The 18,454-nt window shown below is 40.8% G+C and overlaps 1 protein-coding gene and 1 long non-coding RNA gene across 5 annotated transcripts; one reads left to right on the top strand and one right to left on the bottom strand.

Annotated features, from left to right (window-relative positions):
- Positions 1-1,117: 1,117 nt before the first annotated feature.
- Positions 1,118-3,879, bottom strand: LOC124046156. Of its 3 annotated transcripts, XR_006840950.1 has the most exons (6): positions 3,251-3,865; positions 2,960-3,024; positions 2,760-2,843; positions 1,845-2,465; positions 1,664-1,735; positions 1,118-1,465 (listed from the first exon to the last, which is right to left on the bottom strand). It is a non-coding gene; the product is annotated as an uncharacterized LOC124046156 (long non-coding RNA). The 3 variants fall into 3 exon arrangements; XR_006840952.1 differs by lacking the exon at positions 2,760-2,843 and having other exon boundaries at positions 1,845-2,507; positions 3,251-3,879; XR_006840951.1 differs by lacking the exon at positions 2,760-2,843 and having other exon boundaries at positions 3,251-3,868.
- Positions 3,567-11,973, top strand: LOC124046155 (transmembrane protein 51-like). 2 transcript variants are annotated; one of them, XM_046366229.1, is made up of 3 exons: positions 3,567-3,807; positions 6,974-7,399; positions 9,479-11,973. In XM_046366229.1, the coding sequence occupies exons 2-3, from the start codon at positions 7,014-7,016 to the stop codon at positions 9,864-9,866; spliced, it is 774 nt and encodes a 257-aa protein (XP_046222185.1). In that variant the 5' UTR covers positions 3,567-3,807; positions 6,974-7,013; the 3' UTR covers positions 9,867-11,973. The 2 variants fall into 2 exon arrangements, with proteins under 2 accessions (XP_046222185.1, XP_046222186.1); XM_046366230.1 differs by lacking the exon at positions 3,567-3,807 and adding an exon at positions 3,876-4,353.
- The last annotated feature ends 6,481 nt before the right edge of the window (positions 11,974-18,454 follow it).

Genomic DNA, 18,454 nt, shown 5'->3' with positions numbered 1-18,454 from the left:
CTTGCTCCCAGACAAATTAAACAAATTCTTTGCTCCATTGAGGACAATACAGTGCTATTGACACGGCCCGCGGTTGGCTCTCCCTCTCCGTGACCAGCGTGAGTAAAACATTTAAACATGTTAACCCTTGCAAGGCTGCTGGCCCAGACAGCATCGCTAGCCGCGTCCTCAGAGCATACAGACCAGCTGGCTGGTGTGTTTACGGACAGATTCAATCAATCCCTATCCCAGTTTGCTGTCCCCACATGCTTCAAGATGGCCACCATTGTTCCTGTCCCCAAGAAAGCTAAGGTAACTGAAATAAATGACTATCACCCCATTGCACTCACATCTGTCATCATGAAGTGCTTTGAGAGACTAGTCAATGATCATATCACCTCCACCCTACCTGATACCCTAGACCCACTCCAATTTGCTTACTGCCCAATAAGGTCCACTGACAATGCAATCGCCATCTCTGCACACTGCCCTATCCCATCTGGACAAGAGGAATACCTTTGTAAGAATGCTGTTCATTGACTACAGCTGAGGAAATTTGGCTTGTCACCTAAAACACTCAAACCTTTACAGATGCACAATCGAGAGCATCCTGTGAGGCTGTATCACTGTCTGGTATGGCAACTGCACATCTCAACCGCAAAATTTGATTAAGTCGTATATACATGTAGTCATTACCATGCATGAGATCCCCACATTGAAGCCTGTACATTTAACACTGTATATTCACTGATCATGTACTCAAAACCTTGGCAAATAATGGTGCAATTCAGGTATGAATGTCTGAGAATTTTCCATTCATTTCCAATTCCAATCTTTGAATGATGCTGTGCCTGCATGTATTAGAATTATACACTTCAACAGTGTTTACCAATCTTGGTCCTGGGACATCAATGGTTACACATTGTAACTATGCAATAGACTAGAAACATGATTTAACTAGTTAAAGGCTGATTTATAATTCATATATACAGAAGTAGAAAAAAAAACAGTACACTACTATGCATCATGTAAATACTCAAACCGGTTCATCTCAATATCTAATGCCCTTCATCTGCATTGATCTGATAAACACAGGACAGGTGTAGTATTTCATCAAATGAGACTTAATTTCAACCAGTAGAGAATGTGAAATGTTTAATTTTCCAAGTGTTATAAATACAAGTTCAATCTGTACTTCAATGCACATCTGTTGTGCATTATGAAAACAGAGGAAGAAACGTGGCGAGAGAGGTGTTAAAGACAAAGGGAAAGAGGTAAGGACATTGGAGCAGGGAAGGCAGCATATGATTAATGAATCACAGTGCTACCCTAATATTCTTTCATTTCATCAAAATGACATAAGTGTCTCTAGTGGTGTCTCCTAACCAGCCTTGGACTCCCAGTCGGCCCGAAGGTTATCTTAAGAGCGGGTGAGGTGGCGATGACGGGACTGGGGATTGGAATCCTCTTTCACAGCAAAACATATCTGCAGACGAGAGATGGAGAGAGAGCATACTTAAGACTTGTTTGTTTTTTATTCTAACACAATTTGAATTTCATCAGGTGAAATGCAAAACTGACCTTGGATCATTAACTCTTGAGACTACTACATCTCAATCTGTATTTCAATGTAAAGCATCCCTTTAATAATACTTCCTGTTGACCTGACCAAGTGACCTCTCACCTCTGATTATACTGTGCCCTCTATGTAGCCAGTTCAGATGCGGGAGGGGTTCACCGACACAGCTGATATAACCTAGAGGATTTAGAGAAGGAGAGAGAGTGATGAAGTGAAGGAGACTGTTATTGAGAAAATAAGGTAGTTAAAGAGACAGTGTTCAACAGGAATCTATGTGTGGCCTCACCTGGTGTCCACACTAAGTGGCTGCAGAGAACTTTATGCTGAAAAACATGAACGGACACACGAGGACAAACAATTTAGCGTAGTTATAGAAATAATGAAGTGTCTTACTATTCTCCATGGTTGGCCCTCTTGCCTGTTCTTTGAATGAGCCACAGTTATATACACCAGAGCCTGCATACTGCACAACACATCCTTTAGATTGATACATGAGTGTAGGTGTGGGTTATGGTGTCTAATTGTTCTAAATTTGTTCAATGTGGGTGACTTATAATTGCCCGTTTTGTTTTTGTACCGACGTCACACCCTTACCTAAACAGTACCCTCAGCTGAGAAGTAGAAATCAAAGGGAGAGAAACAAGGAATTGAATAACAGCAGTTGACATAGCTAAGTAAATTGAAGAATACTCATATTGCAATGTGGATGGCTCTTAAAAGAGCCTTTGGTTGTGCATAGTGTAGTCTATCCTTGAAACATCCTGCAGAGCACCAGACTTCTCCTCTTGCATGCGGCAGCGAGCTGCAGATCACCTCCTGGTCCTCGTGTCCATCCTCATGACGTTATGCAGGACACAGGTAGCCCTCACACACCTGAATTCCTCCAGGAGGCAGTCCCAGATGGTAACTGTAGGCAATCGGTTTGAAATAATCTACAGTTACAAGGTATCTGTGGTAATATGGGAGATAGTCATTATTAGACTTTTACATCACCAGGTAATTGTGGATTACTAAAGTATGTTATCCCTTATAACAATTCATGATAAAATTGGATTGATAGGTCCATTTGCACACACACGTGCATGTGACAATAACAGGATCATATCAAGGATAGTTCCACAAATTAATACAGAAATACTACTTGATGAGTTGATCATTTGAATCAGCTATGCAGTGCTAAGGCAAAAACAAAAATGTGCACCTCTAAATCCCTAGGACCAGGATTGAGAACCACTGCTCTTCATTGGTACAGGCTTTCATTGCTCTCTTTATCAGGGGACAGAACCTCACAAGAAACAGACTTCATTGTACTAAAATTACACAGCACTGAATATTATGTTACTAGGGACTGGAACTACACACACAAGTACCTGCCTGCCATATCCCGAATAGCCTACTCACTTTGACAGTTGGGGCTGCTATCCTTTCACCCTCCTCCATGGGACAAAGACGTGTGTGCTAGCTACCTACAAATGCATTTGGAGTTTGATTTATAAAGTGATAAATACATCAAGATAGCTAGCTAATATGAAGTTAGGTACCTGGGTGATATTTAATTTAACGTTAATTATACAGTACGTAAAGTTGGCTAGAAAGCTAGCTGGCCAACTAGATAATTTGCGTTAGCCTGCACTGTAGCTTTTTAGCTAATAATATATCGGTTGTTTACATTTTCTAAATGTATTTGCTTACTTGAATAGGTTCTCCCAGCCATGTAAACAATTGGAAACAGGGCAGGAAAGTTTGTCACCAGAGCGTATTACTATTGAACTATTTACACATTTACTAACCAGACCTTCTTACAAACTTGCTATGCTGATTTCTTGACGCACCCTCGAAAAGCTGTCATGTGCACGCCCACAAGCGAGTCCCAATGGGCTGCCTAAGGGGAACGCGGCAATTTACCGCTTGCAAGTGTACATGCCCGGCATATGGCCATGCGGTACAGCGCTTGATTTGCCCTCTGCATGAATCCATGCACCGCAATTGCGTCACACCCTCCTCCATACGAAGCTTCCGTCCACATTTCGGATCAAGCATAAGTATTCTTATATGTTGTTACTTTTTCTTTACCACTTCCGTTGGAGAAAGTTCCTGGTTTGAAAATAGGTGAGAATAGTGAGTTTCCAAGACATAGCTTACATAAATATTTGATTTGATAGGGGCGATCAACTACAAAGGAACTATTTGGAATGGATGGCTACAAATGAAAACATCACATCGCGCGAATCTTTGTCTTGCTATGCAAGGTAAGGCCATGTAGACTACCGCCCCATTTCTTTATTATTACAAACCTCTTTGGTTTTTATCAGTAGTAACTTTGACATTCAGACAGCCGAAACTATAGAATATTAAAACGAGAATAACATGGGTTAATTTCTTTGTTTTTCCTAACACACCCCTGTGTTCCTGAGCGAGTAAGATTTTATACTGGGCTACTGGGACAAAGACGTGCGTGTTGTGAGCAACAACAGTGGACTCTGTGGGCTGCTTTCAAAATAAAAGTTCCCCATTGAAACTGCGAAAACGGATACAAATGGAAGATGCCACAATTGGACTAGATAATGCTAAATAAAGTTGGAACGTTATATAAATTCAACAAAATATGACACAAAGTAAAACATCTGAAATCGCACTGTGGATGTATTGGACTTCATAATTGCATTGGGGGCATACTTAAATTGCAATATACAGCCTTACTTAGCCCAAGATGTACTCTTAAGGAGCATGCCATTGACAATTACAGAATGGTTACCTGGAGGAAAATGGGGGAGGGTCATGCTTTTTCAATCAAGGTGAGGTTTAGTATTTTTTTGTTTTAATCTAGTCCAGGGGAGGGTCGTGTAATTTGTAATTGATGAAATGTACATATTTCTTAGTGTTTTAGAATGAGTTACTTATTAGGCTATATATCGCTGTGTGCCCGATGCCACCTCTCATCTCTGATTCTCCACTGTGCACGCAATATTAATTGTTAGTGTGGTCTCAATCAAATTATCCATAGCCTATAGGCTACGAAGTGCATGCTCGGAGTAGCACAGTGAAAAGTTATATTTCTAAAATAGCTACTGGAATGGTGTACATAAAACTAGGCTGCATTACACACTGCAATGGATATTTCAACCCTGAGCCCTGCTCTGCTCATGCTGGGCAAAATGTTTGTGTGCTGCTTAACCAACGCTGTGCTGAGTAGGTCTAGGATGGCAGGTCAGGAGAACAGTCTAAAGGTTTCTTCCCTACATTTTTTTTGATTAGGCCTAGTCCAAAAAATAAATAATATTGCGCGCACGGACTTGCCCGCGCAAAAACATTGCTAGCTTGCTACTACTATAATTTATTTTATTAATAACAATGTGTTTCTGGCCCATTATGTATTTGAGTTATTGACCTTACAATCATCCAGATTCGGTTACCTTACGTTGTGGTGTTGAAACTTGAAGCAGATGCCGTGGCACAGTCAGTCGGATATGGACAGCTCATGGTGCTGGAATTCTTCATTTTACTAACATCAAGAGGGCTTTGTGTTTGAGCCCATTTCTTCCCATTTAAGAAATAAGAGGAAGGCCTACTTGTTTGACAGATGAAATGAGGCTATAGGGTGCTATATACATATTTGTTGGTCAATTCTTCCACCCACCATGCATACATTTTAAGGAAATAGAAAAAAAGCACAGTCCTATCCATTGTTAGCTTAAGATTTTGAAGAATATAAAATGGACCCGCTTTGGTCCACAATGCTTTATGCTAGAAACAAGCTGTAAAATACCCAGGAATGACGTGGTTCCGATGGATATGGGGATATCATTTAGGTTCTTTGACATTCAGAGGCTGACTTTGCTTGGTAAGTAATCTAATTCTGACCCCTTGACTTTTTTTATTTATTCTTAAACTGATTAAATTGTGTTTTTGTCTCATTAATCTACACACAATACCCCATAATGACAAAGCAAAAACAGGTTTAGAATTCTTTGCTAATTTATTAAAAATTAAATATCAAATTTGCATACACTATAGTTTGGGGTCACTTTTTTTGTCTATTTAAAATAACATCAAATTGATCAGAAAAACAGTGTAGACTTGTTCATGTTGTAAATGACTATTGTAGCTGGAAACGACAGATGTTTTTAGGGAATATCTACATAGGCGTACAGAGGCCCATTATCAGCAACCATCACTCCTGTGTTCCAATGGCACGTTGTGTTAGCTAATCAAAGTTCATAATTTTAAAAGGCTGTGATAATTAGAAAACCCTTTTTCAATTATGTTAGCACAGCTGAAAACTGGTTGTTCTGATTAAAGAAGCAATATAACTGGCCTTCTTTAGACTGGTTGAATATCTGGAGAATCAGCATTTGTGGGTTCGATTACAGGCTCAAAATGGCCAGAAACAAAGACCTTTCTTCTGAAACTAATCTTGTTCTGAGAAATTATGGCTATTCCATGTGAGAAATTGCCAAGAAAGTGAAGATCTCGTACAACGCTGTGTACTACTCCCTCACAGAACAGCGCAAACTGGCTCTAACCAGAATATAAAGAGGAGTAAGAGGCCCCGGTGCACAACTGAGCAAGAGAACAAGTGCATTTAGTGTCTAGTTTGATAAACAGATGCCTCAAGTCCTTAACTGGCAGCTTCATTAAAGAGTACCCACAAAACACCAGTCTCAACGTGAACAGTGAAGAGCGAATCCGGGATGCTGGCCTTCTAGGCAGAGCTCCTCTTTCCAGTGTCTGTGTTCTTTTGCTCATCTTAAGCTTTTCTTTTTATTGGCCAGACTGAAATATGGCTCTCTTTGGAACTCTGACTAGAAGGCTAGCATCCCGGAATACCACAACAGGAAATGTATTAAAAAAAATATTGACATCATGGCTAGTCATGGTTTATGTACATGTTTTGGAAGTCCGTAAAATGTCATTTTTGATGTAAACCTTTCCCTGACCAGTTTCAACTGAAATTGTCCACCATGAACTGTGCTAGCTAGCTGAAATGTACTAAATAACCATGCTGTTACAATATACAAATGGTTGGGTATAAAAATAATTAGTAAAACCACAATGTTATTTATTTATTTAACTAGGCAAGTCAGTTAAGAACAAATTCTTATTTACAATGGACAGCATACACAGCAGATGACATGGGGTGAGATTAGATGAGCTGGTCGGGTGCAACACAGGCGACATGGCGATGCAGGGAACTGAGCTCGGGCGAGGACCAAAGTCACCCTCCTGGCCCAGAGCCTCACTGAGGCTAGTGGCTAGGTGGGGTTGCCCTCCTTTCGCCCTTCTACAGAGCGATAGGCCATAGTTATACATGTTATATTGGGATTTATGTTGGAAGGCTATTGTTAACTCCACAGATTAACCTCTCTACTGTATCAGTGTTCTATCTGTGCCCTAATCGACTGCGTTTCTCCTCAGTCTTTGACTGAACACCAGGAGGGCCTACATTTTGGGGGAAATGCGCAGTACAGGCACAAGTGGGGTACCCCCGAACCCCCCTGTAGCCAGAAACCACAACAACAGCCCTGGAAACTCAGGTTCCCAGTATGCCTTGTGTGCCCTGGGGGTGGGGCTGGTGGCCCTGGGCATCGTCATGATTGTGTGGAGTGTGGTGCCCTCCAACACGGCCGGGAACAACAGCGGTGGCACTGGAGGAGGGAACCCCAAACCAGACAACAGGGGCAGGGCTTCGTCGGTGGCCTTTGTGCTGGTCGGGGCTGGGGTGGCCATGCTCATGCTGTCCCTGTGCCTGGGGATGAGGAACAAGCAGCGGGAGCAAGCGCTTCAAGAGGCCCAGACTCTGGGGGTAGACAACGTAGCTGCCAGTGAGGAGGACGGAGAGACGTGAGTACTGTAGCTACTGAATAATAACTGAAATAATTACTGACCTCAGCAGGTTTGTTTGCTCAGGGTTCATTGCAGGGATGGGCAATCCCTTTACTACTTTTACTAACCTTTGCCTGATCCTAGATGTTTAAACATCACATGATGTACACCAGATGATGTCATCAGTGTTTCCGGATATTGTCATCGGAAAACACTTACAGTTGACGTCGGAAGTTTACATATACTGTATGTAATGTAGACCTCCCAAGTCTGGTTCATCCTTGGGAGCAATTTCTAAATGCCTGAAGGTACCATGTTCATCTGTACAAACAATAGTATGCAAGTACTATTGTACGCACCATGGGACCACACAGCCGTCATACCGCTCAGGAAGGAGCTGCGTTCTGTCTCCTAGAGATTAACTTACTTTGGTGCGAAAAGTGCAAATCAATCCCAGAACAACAGCGAAGGACCTTGTGAAGATGCTGGAGGAAACAAGTATAAAGATATCTATATCCACAGTAAAAGGAGTCCTATATCGACATAACCTGAAAGGCCGCTCAGTAAGGAAGAAGCCACTGCTCCAAAACCGCCATAAAATAGCCATACTACGGTTTGCAACTGTACATGGGGACAACGATCATACTTTTTGGAGAAATGTCCTCTGGTCGGATGAAACAAAAATGGAACTGTTTGTCCATAATGACCATCGTTAAGCTTGGAGGAATAAGGGGGATGCTTGCAAGCCGAAGAACACCATCCCAACCTTGAAGCACGGGGTTGGCAGCGTCATGTTGTGGGGGTGCTTTGATGCAGGAGGGTCTATTGCACTTCACAAAATAGATGGCATCATAAGGGAGAATAATATATCAACATAATTTAAGCAACATCTCAAGACATCAGTCAGGAAGTTAAAGCTTGGTTGCAAATGAGTCTTCTAAAAATGGACAATGACCCCAAGCATACTTCCAAAGTTGTGGCAAAATGGTTTAAGGACAACAAAGTCAAGCTATTGGAGTGGCCATCACAAAACCCTGACCCCGATCCTATAGAAACTTTGTGGGCAGAACTGAAAAGGTGTGTGCGAGCAAGGAGGCCTACAATCCTGACTCCGTTACACCAGCTCTGTCAGGAGGAATGGGCCAAAATTCACCCAACTTATTGTGGGAAGCTTGTAGAAGGCTACCCAAAACATTTGACCCAAGTTAAACTATTTAAAGGCAATGCTAACAAATACTAATTGACTGTATGTAAACTTCTGACCCATTGGGAAGGTGATGAAATAAATAAAAGCTGAAATGAATCATTCCCTCTACTGTTATTCTAACATCTCACATTCTTCATAAAGTGGTGATCCTAACTGACCTAAAACAGGGAATTTTTACCTAGATTAAATATATGGAATTGTAAAAAACTGAGTGTAAATATACTTGGCTAAGGTGTATGTAAACTGCCGACTTCAACTGTATCTTCTATATTTGTTTATTACAAATCATAGAAACCCACCATTTCACATATGTTGATTTTGGGGTGGTGCTGGAGATGAACATGTGGTTGCAAAGTGGTGAAATTTCCCTTCAACCTGTGTGTGTGTGTGTGTGTGTGTGTGTGTGTGTGTGTGTGTGTGTGTGTGTGTGTGTGTGTGTGTGTGTGTGTGTGTGTGTGTGTGTGTGTGTGTGTGTGTGTGTGTGTGTGTGTGTGTGTGTGTGTGTGTGTAGGCTTTGCACCAGCCAAAGCTCTAACATGTGTACAGCTGATTCAAGTAGTTAGTTGATTTGTTCAATCATGTGAATTACTTTGCATTGACTGAAGCGGATGCCTGCACCAACACTGGGCATTTGCAAAAAGATTGCTTACCTATGTTTAAGTACTTTGAGTCTTACTACAGTGCTTTCTTTAGTAACTTTTCATTTAAAGCCCCCTGTCGTAAACTCCACATAACACACATTGATTTGGACAACCGTTGCAAAACCATCAGGACTGTAATTAATAGTAGACACAGCACAGCCTACAGTACACAGTAGCAACAATGTAAAAGAAAAACAGAATCCATTCTGAAAGCGCAAGTTATTCACGTCAGTGTATGAATGTCGACAGGGCCGAGGAGCGAACCCAGAGGTACACCGTGCCCAGCTACGAGGAGGCAGTGGGCAGCGGCCAGTGGCCCATACGCCAGAGCCACCTGCGCCACAGCTCCTCCCAGCTTCCTTCCTACGACGACCTGGTGGACGGTGTGCAGATAGAGGTCGAAGGATCAGCGGTCACTCAGATGACAGCCACTTCCGCTAACCCTGCCTCCTCTGCTGCTGCGCCTAACCACCGCACTAGGCGAACAGGCCTCAATCTCCTTCCCCTTAAAATTCAGAGGATTAAATCAGAGAAGATCCATATGAAGAATACGGATAACTCTCAGCCGCCGGGAGGGATGAGTATTGAGCCTCTTACTCCACCACCAATGTATGAGGACAAAGTGCCCCAGCTCTGAGACTTGGTGCCCTCTAGGTATCAAAGCAGGGTACTGCATCCTCTGTGGCCCGCTATGTCTGGACATCTGCTACAATAGATGTAATCAGATGGCCCCTTGTCATGCATCTGTGGCTAAATGATCTCGATGGCACTTGTCATGCTTACCTGGCTTTCTTTAGACCTGACACTCAAGGGGAGTGAGCAGAGAGCACAGTTCCAATCGTGGGGACTTTGGGTCAACACTGTTGCTGGACAGAGAGCACACTTCTGTTTTTAGACAGAAGAGGCTCGGGTTCAAAGGATCAATATGATTGGGAAAAATACTCGCTCAATGTCTTAGATGCCTTTTGATTACTTTACAATGAGCCCTGTTCCAAATCTCATTTGTATATGCAGCTGACCATATTTTTTTTATACTCCTACTGATTTAATTTCAAGTTCCATCTTCATCCTCTCAGTCAAGTCAGCCATCAATGGTGAGCTAAATGTATTATTATTCATGTTCAAGTTTTTGTATTCTGTACAGCTACTTAGACAGCTGCTCCTTGGAATTTTGAGAGGTGTTATTTGGCGACTGAATTAATGGCTTTGCACAGACAGTGTTTGTGCGTTGCGGCCTGTGTTGCTTATCAATACAGGATAATTGACAAAGAGACTGAGGCTCATTGATAGTTGGAAGCCTTTGCCCTGTAGCCACGGCGAAATGGGTTTGGACTCTGAAGGCAGTAGTGTAGTCCAACTTTTTTAATTAGCCGTTTTATGCTCAATGGAGGACACAAGGGACTCTTTCCCTGAGCAGCTGGGATAATGGCACCCATTGTTCACTCACGCATCACTCTTGAACTATACAGCAATACCAGCTCCTTGACTGCCAGCACTGTTTTCATTAGGATTATTCAGAGGATTAAGTTGTTGCGGTGTCCAAGGTTTGACCCCATTTTGTTTAGTGGCGCAAGAAGACGTCAGTGCCTTTTATCTCTCTAGTCTATTTGTTTCATGCTTACCAGACTATGGAAGTTAGCAAATCAATGCAGTAATCGGATTTCCAGAATGTTATTTTATCATATGGATGCCATTTTCTTGATTTGATGTCATGTTGATGACCCTGTTCAGCAACTACTCAACTACATTTACTGTAGGTGGGAACTCAAACAATACTTCTTGGCATAAGTAAACAGTTGCTAAACTAGCATATGCATACTGATGCACACAGAATAAGCGTTTTTTTTTTTTAAGAGAACTTTTAATGCTGAATTACTAGTTTCTAAATGTAAAATAGCATGCACCTCATGTATATTTAGATTTTTTATAGGCTCTGAATACAGTCTGTTCTTTCAATATTGTTGATACTCTGTAGTTGTCACGCCTATGCAATGCTTTCTGTACGTGTATGAGACCATTTTTTACTGTGAGGAATCAGTGGCTTATTACTTCCATTTTCTGTACTCTAAGGGACACTACACTCTAAAAGGAACGTTTGTCAGGCTAACACTTTTCAAACCTCAAAAGTGGTCTTATGTTGACAGCAGTCTACGTCCCACACTATGGGTTTCATAGATCCAAGGATATGTCACAACCTCAAGTGAATGGAAAAGATGAGCAGCCAAAATGCTTAGGTTTTTGAATGGAAATGGTGCTAAACTTTCCCATTCATAAACGGATCAGCACCAAGACGAGCACCATGGAGCTTAATTAATAAACAGATTTATGAATGAACAATTATGGGTTGTGATCTGGACTTTTCATTTGGGGACGATATCTGTATCTACACAATCAATGGTGTTGGACATGGATCCATCTTCACATGAGGCTTATTTTGAGGTATAAAAACACCCTACAACTTTGTGGAACATAAACATGGTCAGACTATTCTCATTAGTTCAATGGACTTTTCTCTCAACCAGGTGTGTATGTGTGAATTTTATTACGATAATTTCAAAGACCATTATTTGTACTGGAAATTATATAACTAATACCCTTTTGTATGTATCTGAAAGTATGTTTTTGTAAGAGAGGAATTCTGTCTAGTGTTTTTGTTGACTTCAAGATGATGCATTCTTGTTGTGGACACTAAAGGAGCGGAGTCTGAAAATTGTGAGAAATAAAAGGAAATGTTTGTATTCTGACCACGCAAATAGTTGGTGTTGCAAATAGGTCCGGTGACTTGTTACTCATTTTCAGTAAGCCCACTAACATGTGTTTCTAGGAAGGCTTTAAATCATTCCAATGCCACACTTCCTGTCATGTTATATTGTGGAGATCGTGTAGGTGATATTTAGCCTGGTCCCAGATCTGTTTGTGCCGTCTGGAGATATCTGTACTTTTCCGCTATACTTTTCACCTCACCTTGGTTACTGTAAAGCTGAATGAAGAGGAAACATGGCATGAGTGTGCCGCTTTTTCTCTAAAGTATTAAATCGTTGTTGTAGTCAAGGTAATTGTCTGTGAGAAAAAAACTTCTGCCTTCAATGCAGTTCCTTTTAAAAAGTTCCATAAAACCCTGTGTTAGACATGACTGTATTTAAACGCTGTTATGTGAACGACCTTGCTGTCTGAAAGGCTTTAACTCTGATAAGGATCTCTGTTTTGGCTTGAACATGTACATTTTGACCTTGCTTCCCTCTAGGTGGTTGAGTACTGTAACTTTTCCAAAACATTTGACCATAGTATTTCCTGATCAGGTCGTGTCCTCCTATTCCTATTGACATCCTTTAAAAAAAAACAATTTTGCCACATTCATTTAGAAAATGTATTAAGCTCTTGAAATGTAAACCATTACTACTGTGTACATTCATTGTGTAATCAATAGTCCAATGCCTGTGCACTGGCATGACCCACCACTCAGTAGGCTACCTGTTATTGCATTTGAGCATTGTTCAGACATCTGTACAATAAGATGTTTTATTTTTTAAATATTTTTTTTACCTTTATTTAACCAGGTAGGCTAGTTGAGAACAAGTTCTCATTTGCAACTGCGACCTGGCCAAGATAAAGCATAGCAGTGTGAACAGACAACAGAGTTACACATGGAGTAAACTATTAACAAGTCAATAACACAGTAGGAAAAAAAGGGGGGGGGGGTCTATATACATTGTGTGCAAAAGGCATGAGGAGGTAGGCAAATAATTACAATTTTGCAGATTAACACTGGAGTGATAAATGATCAGATGGTCATGTACAGGTAGATATATTGGTGTGCAAAAGAGCAGAAAAGTAAATAAATAAAAACAGTATGGGATGAGGTAGGTAAAAATGGGTGGGCTATTTACCAATAAGACTATGTACAGCTGCAGCGATCGGTTAGCTGCTCAGATAGCAGATGTTTGAAGTTGGTGAGGGAGATAAGTCTCCAACTTCAGCAATTTTTGCAATTCGTTCCAGTCACAGGCAGCAGAAAACTGGAACGAAAGGCGGCCAAATGAGGTGTTGGCTTTAGGAATGATCAGTGAGATACACCTAATGATCCTACATGTTGTACATTAGTTATTATTGTTAGTTGGTGAGGATTGGCATCTGTAGACCATACTACACTGAACAAAAATATGATTGCAACACGCAGCAATTTCAAAGATTTTACCGAGTTACAGTTCATTTAAGGAAAGCAGTCAATTGAAATTAATTCATTAAGCCCTAATCTATGGATTTCTCATGAATGGGAATACAGATATTGATCTGTATTGGTCACAGATACCTTAAAAAAAATAGGGGCGTGGATCAGAAAACCAGTCAGAGGCTGGTTTGACTGCCATTTGCCTCATGCAGTGTGTGACACATCTCCTTCGCATAGAGTGGATCGGGCTGTTGATTGTAGAACATTGTCCCACTCTTCAATGGCTGTGTGAAATGTTCAACTTCCAGGAATTGTGTACAGATCCTTGCAATATGGGGTTGTGTATGAAACATCACATTTTATTGGTCACGTACACATGGTTATTGCGAGTGTAGCAAAGTGCTACTACTTCCAACAGTGCAGCAAAATCTAACAATTACACAACTACCTAATACACACATCTAAGTAAAGGGATGGAATAAGAAATATATATATACTACCAGTCAAACGTTTTAGGACACCTACTCATTCAAGGCCTTTTCTTTAGTTGTGGAATAGCAGTGAAGACAACACTATGAAATAACACATAACCATGTAGTAAACAAAAATATGTTTAACAAATCAAAATATATTTGAGATTCTTCAAATAGCCACCCTTTGCCTTCATGACAGCTTTGTACACTCTTGGCATTCTCTCAACCAGCTTCATGAGGTAGTCACCTGGAATGCATTTCAATTAACAGGTGTGCCTTCTTAAAAGTGAATCTGTGGAATTTCTTATTAATGCTTTTGAGCCAATCAGTTGTGTTGTGACAAGGTGGGGGTGTACAGTTGAAGTCGGAAGTTTACATACACCTGAGCCAACTACATTTAAACTCAGTTTTTCACAGTTCCTGACATTTAATCCTATTAAAAATTCCCTGTGTAAAGTCGGTTAGGACATCTATCTGCATGAAACAAGTCATTTTTCCAACTATAGTTTGTTAACAAGACATTTGTGGAGTGGTTTAAGAATGAGTTTTAATGACGCCAACCTAATTGTATGTAAAACTTCCAACTTCAACTGTATATAATTGCTGATTTCATTTTGTGTTTTTGTTTCGATACAAATTTCACCAGATTGGGATACTGGAGTGTGGGATTCTGCGAGGGGTTAGGCGCTAACTTCATGATCGAGTAACTCTTCTGAGAGGTCACCAGTAGAATAAGGGAGTATGGACTAATTTTGAAATTGGTTTTAGCAGTAACAGTATGTTGTTATGCTTTTTGACATTTGTCGTAGAGATAATGTTATTAAGAAAAGATGAATGTAATAATTCATAAAACAGCTTAGAATAAGACATTGAGATAGTGACCTTTCATTACCAGGCCACTCGTGACAGGAAAACGGGGACAAAGGGGGGCTGTAAATGAGAATAGTTATTACTGGCAATAAAAGGTCGTTAATAAATGTATATTCTAACAGGGATGATGTGTGCTAAGTTGAGAAGCTGGAATTCGAGTCCTAGACACAAAGTAAGCACTAAGGACTGTTATTCTAAATTTGGGTTGGATAATTTATAAAATGTTTTAGTTATGATTTGGAGACAGCGAGAGAGAGTTGCTACAGAGCGGCGAGGGGTGGAGGCGCTGCTAAAATGTATTTGGCCGAGAGAGTCTCCAAGAAACCTTCTAAGTGTCATCCTGAAGGTGGTTTGTTAGGGGAATCACTGGATGATAGCTTGGGACAACGATTAACGTCTTTTGTTCTTTTGTTTTACCGTGTACTCAGAATTTTAATGTTAAGTTATTCAACTTCTCTCTCTTTCATTCTCAAGTCAACATGTTTTTAGGTTTTGTGGAACATAAGTTCCAGAGGAGGGAATGGTGCATATTGACCAATTGATTTGAAAAAGTGTATGTTTATAACTGTAGAAATGCATTAGGAATAGTGACTAGCGTGTTGTAACTGTACACAATATGGGGTTTTAATTGGATATTACACATACCCAGATCATGGTGAGAGTAGAAGAGATAAATGTGTCTGAAATGCCACCACTCAGGCATTTCAGACACTATGGTAAGCTTTCAGGAAACCTGTGACTCCGAGTTTTGTTCGGTTGGATATTCTACCCAACGCATTAATCTTTTTCCCAATTTCTAACAGCCGGCGAACATTTGACAGATTACATGCAGGAGTTATTATGGCAGTCGCGGTAGGGACAGTAACTGAAGGAGCAGTACTAGTAGCGAATGATGCAATATTTACAAACATGGAACTGGACTACTGAGAAAATGAGGGGTAATTGTGAGACTATGGTCATGGGCCATGTTGGTAGTAGCAGGGCTTACTTTAGTAGCATTGTTGGGATATCAGTTTATGAGGGACTCGTGCCACATAGATTGGTAACTGGGAGACCGATGGGAGTACAGTTGATGCTGTTATTCAAATGTCACAAATTAGTGATCTTGCCATAAGAGGAGAGTCTATGTTGTCAGGAAATGACCCTGTGTGTATATCCTCAGGTGAAAGCAGAGATAACCAAGGGCACAGGCTGAATTATGGAGATTGAGTGTACATCAAGAGACACCAGGCGGGGGTGTTGGGACAGCATTGGTTTGGGCCACCACACACACTACTCCTTACAGCACCTGCAGCGGTAAAGATCGCCATGTCTCTCATTGGGGGGTGCATAGTTCTCACATGAAGTGAGGTCCAGCTGCATAATGGGTGAGCTTGAAGACACCATGACAGAGGAAGTGGAGCGAGAGAGAGAGACTATAGATTCCACTGTAAGACATGCAGTTGGGGTTGGGTCTGGGAGCTACTTTAAACATCATAGTTGGGTTGGGATTAGCTGCTTTTTTGGTAAATGCATCATATGAAAGAGGATAGATGTAGGGGTAATTGTACTCTGAACAACATGTTGAAGGCATTGACGTGAAGTGCTGAGTTACCGCAAGAGGATGTAACGTTGATTAGGGATAGGCACTTGCATATCAGGTCCCTATCAACTGAAATGGAGGAAATGGGGAACAAAGTGAAAATGACATGACTTTCATTTTTGTGGAACCCAGCAGAAAAGTATCCTGGAGGCATAGAGTCAGGTGAAGAGAGAGTGGGAATTGTCATCATCTCAGACTTTGGTTTTCATGCATATGTAATTATGCATCGCTTACCACATTGTTAATATTGTTATGTTTTGTGTGTCTTTTTGTTGATTTCTAAGTCTTATGCTATCACTTAGGAACCAAAAGTTGAAAGTGGTGAAACAAAAAGCGTTCTAGCTAACACAGAACAAGATAGCAGATTCAGCTCGAATGTCATTTTCTTGTGTGATGAGAGATGGAAATAAAATGGTGTATGGTGTGATCAGAGAACATAAGTCTCCGGGTTTGTAAACTGTCATAGCAGAATCAGAATTAGTTATGAAAATTGATGAAACATCTTATTTATCAATGATACCTAAGTATGCTTATGTGGGAAAAGTCAGAAAACAAATTTTAGACCGCCACAAGTCTGGTTCATCCTTGGGAGCAATTTACAAACGCCTGAAGGTGCCACGTTCATCTGTACAAACAATAGTATGCAAGTATAAATACCATGGGACCACACAGCCGTCATACCGCTCAGGAAGAACACGGGTTCTGTCTCCTAGAGATGACCGTACTTTGGTGTGAAAAGGACATTGTGAAGATGCTGGAGGAAACAGATCCAAAATTATCTATATCCAAAGTAAAACGAGTCCTATATCAACATAACCTGAAAGGCCGCTCAGCAAGGATGTCCAAAACTGCCATAAAAAAAATAGAGAATACGGTTCGCAACTGCACATCGGGACAAAGATCATACTTTTTAGAGAAATGTCCTCTGGTCTGATGAAACAAAAATAGAACCGTTTGGCCATAATGACCATCGTTATGTTTAGAGGAAAAAGGGGGAGGCTTGCAAGCCGAAGAAAACCATCCCAACCTGTGAAGCACGGGGGTGGCAGCATCATGTTGTGGGGGTGCTTTGCTGCAGGAGGGACTGGTGCACTTCACAAAATAGATGGCATCATGAGGGAGAAGAATTATGTGGATATATTGAAGCAACATCAAGACAGACAGGATGTTAAAGCTTGGTTGCAAATGGGTTTTCCAAATGGACAATGACCCAAAGCATTCTTCCAAAGTTTTGGCAAAATGGCTTAACGACAACAAAGCCAAGGTATTGGAGTGGCCATCACAAAGCCCTGACTTCAATCCTATAGAACATTTGTGGGCAGAACTGAAAAGGTGTGTGCGGGCAAGGAGGTCTACAAACGTGACTCAGTTACACCAGCTCTGTAAGGAGGAATGGGCCAAAATTCACCCAACTTATTGTGGGAAGCTTGTGAAAGACTAGCCCGAAACGTTTGAATGCGATGAAAGAAATTAAAGCTGAAATAAATAATTCTCTACTATTATTCTGACATGACAAAATTCTTAAAATAAAGTGGTGATCCTAACTGACCTAAGACAGTTTTTTTTTAACTAGGATTTAAATGTCAGAAATTGTGAAAAACTGAGTTTAAATGTATTTGGCTAAGATGTATGTAAGCTTCTGACTTCAACTGCAACTTCAGTCTGTTAGTGTGCATTGTACGTGTTCGCTATGCGGGGGAAATGATAAGACAAGCGGAACTATTTGGCTAATAACTGTTGTAACGGGGATCATTATCGTAGCAATCTTACAACCTGCAGTCCAGGGTTTGGTTCCCAGCTGAGGCGTATATATATATATATATATATCTGTGTTTTTGGTTGTAATTAAACTAATTATTTTGCAGACGAAGCGAATTTTGATGCAAGAGGATGTCTGCTCACTAAATGATCTGTTGGGAATAATATATTGGGAATAGAGTCGTAATTAAAATGCTAAATCAAAGATGAGACAGTAACTTAATCAAATGAATTCTGAATAATAACGGGGAAAACATTACGATAGATTTGTGCCCAATCAAAATTCTTATAAATTTAGCGAATTGGGAGATGAGATGTTGATTGATGTTGTAAACTCTAATTCAGGATTCAGATGTTATAAATTAGGTTTGGTT

The sequence above is a fragment of the Oncorhynchus gorbuscha genome, linkage group LG10 (genome assembly GCF_021184085.1).
Source record: "Oncorhynchus gorbuscha isolate QuinsamMale2020 ecotype Even-year linkage group LG10, OgorEven_v1.0, whole genome shotgun sequence".
Classification (NCBI taxonomy): domain Eukaryota; kingdom Metazoa; phylum Chordata; class Actinopteri; order Salmoniformes; family Salmonidae; genus Oncorhynchus; species Oncorhynchus gorbuscha.
This window is presented reverse-complemented; position numbering and strand designations above follow the sequence as displayed.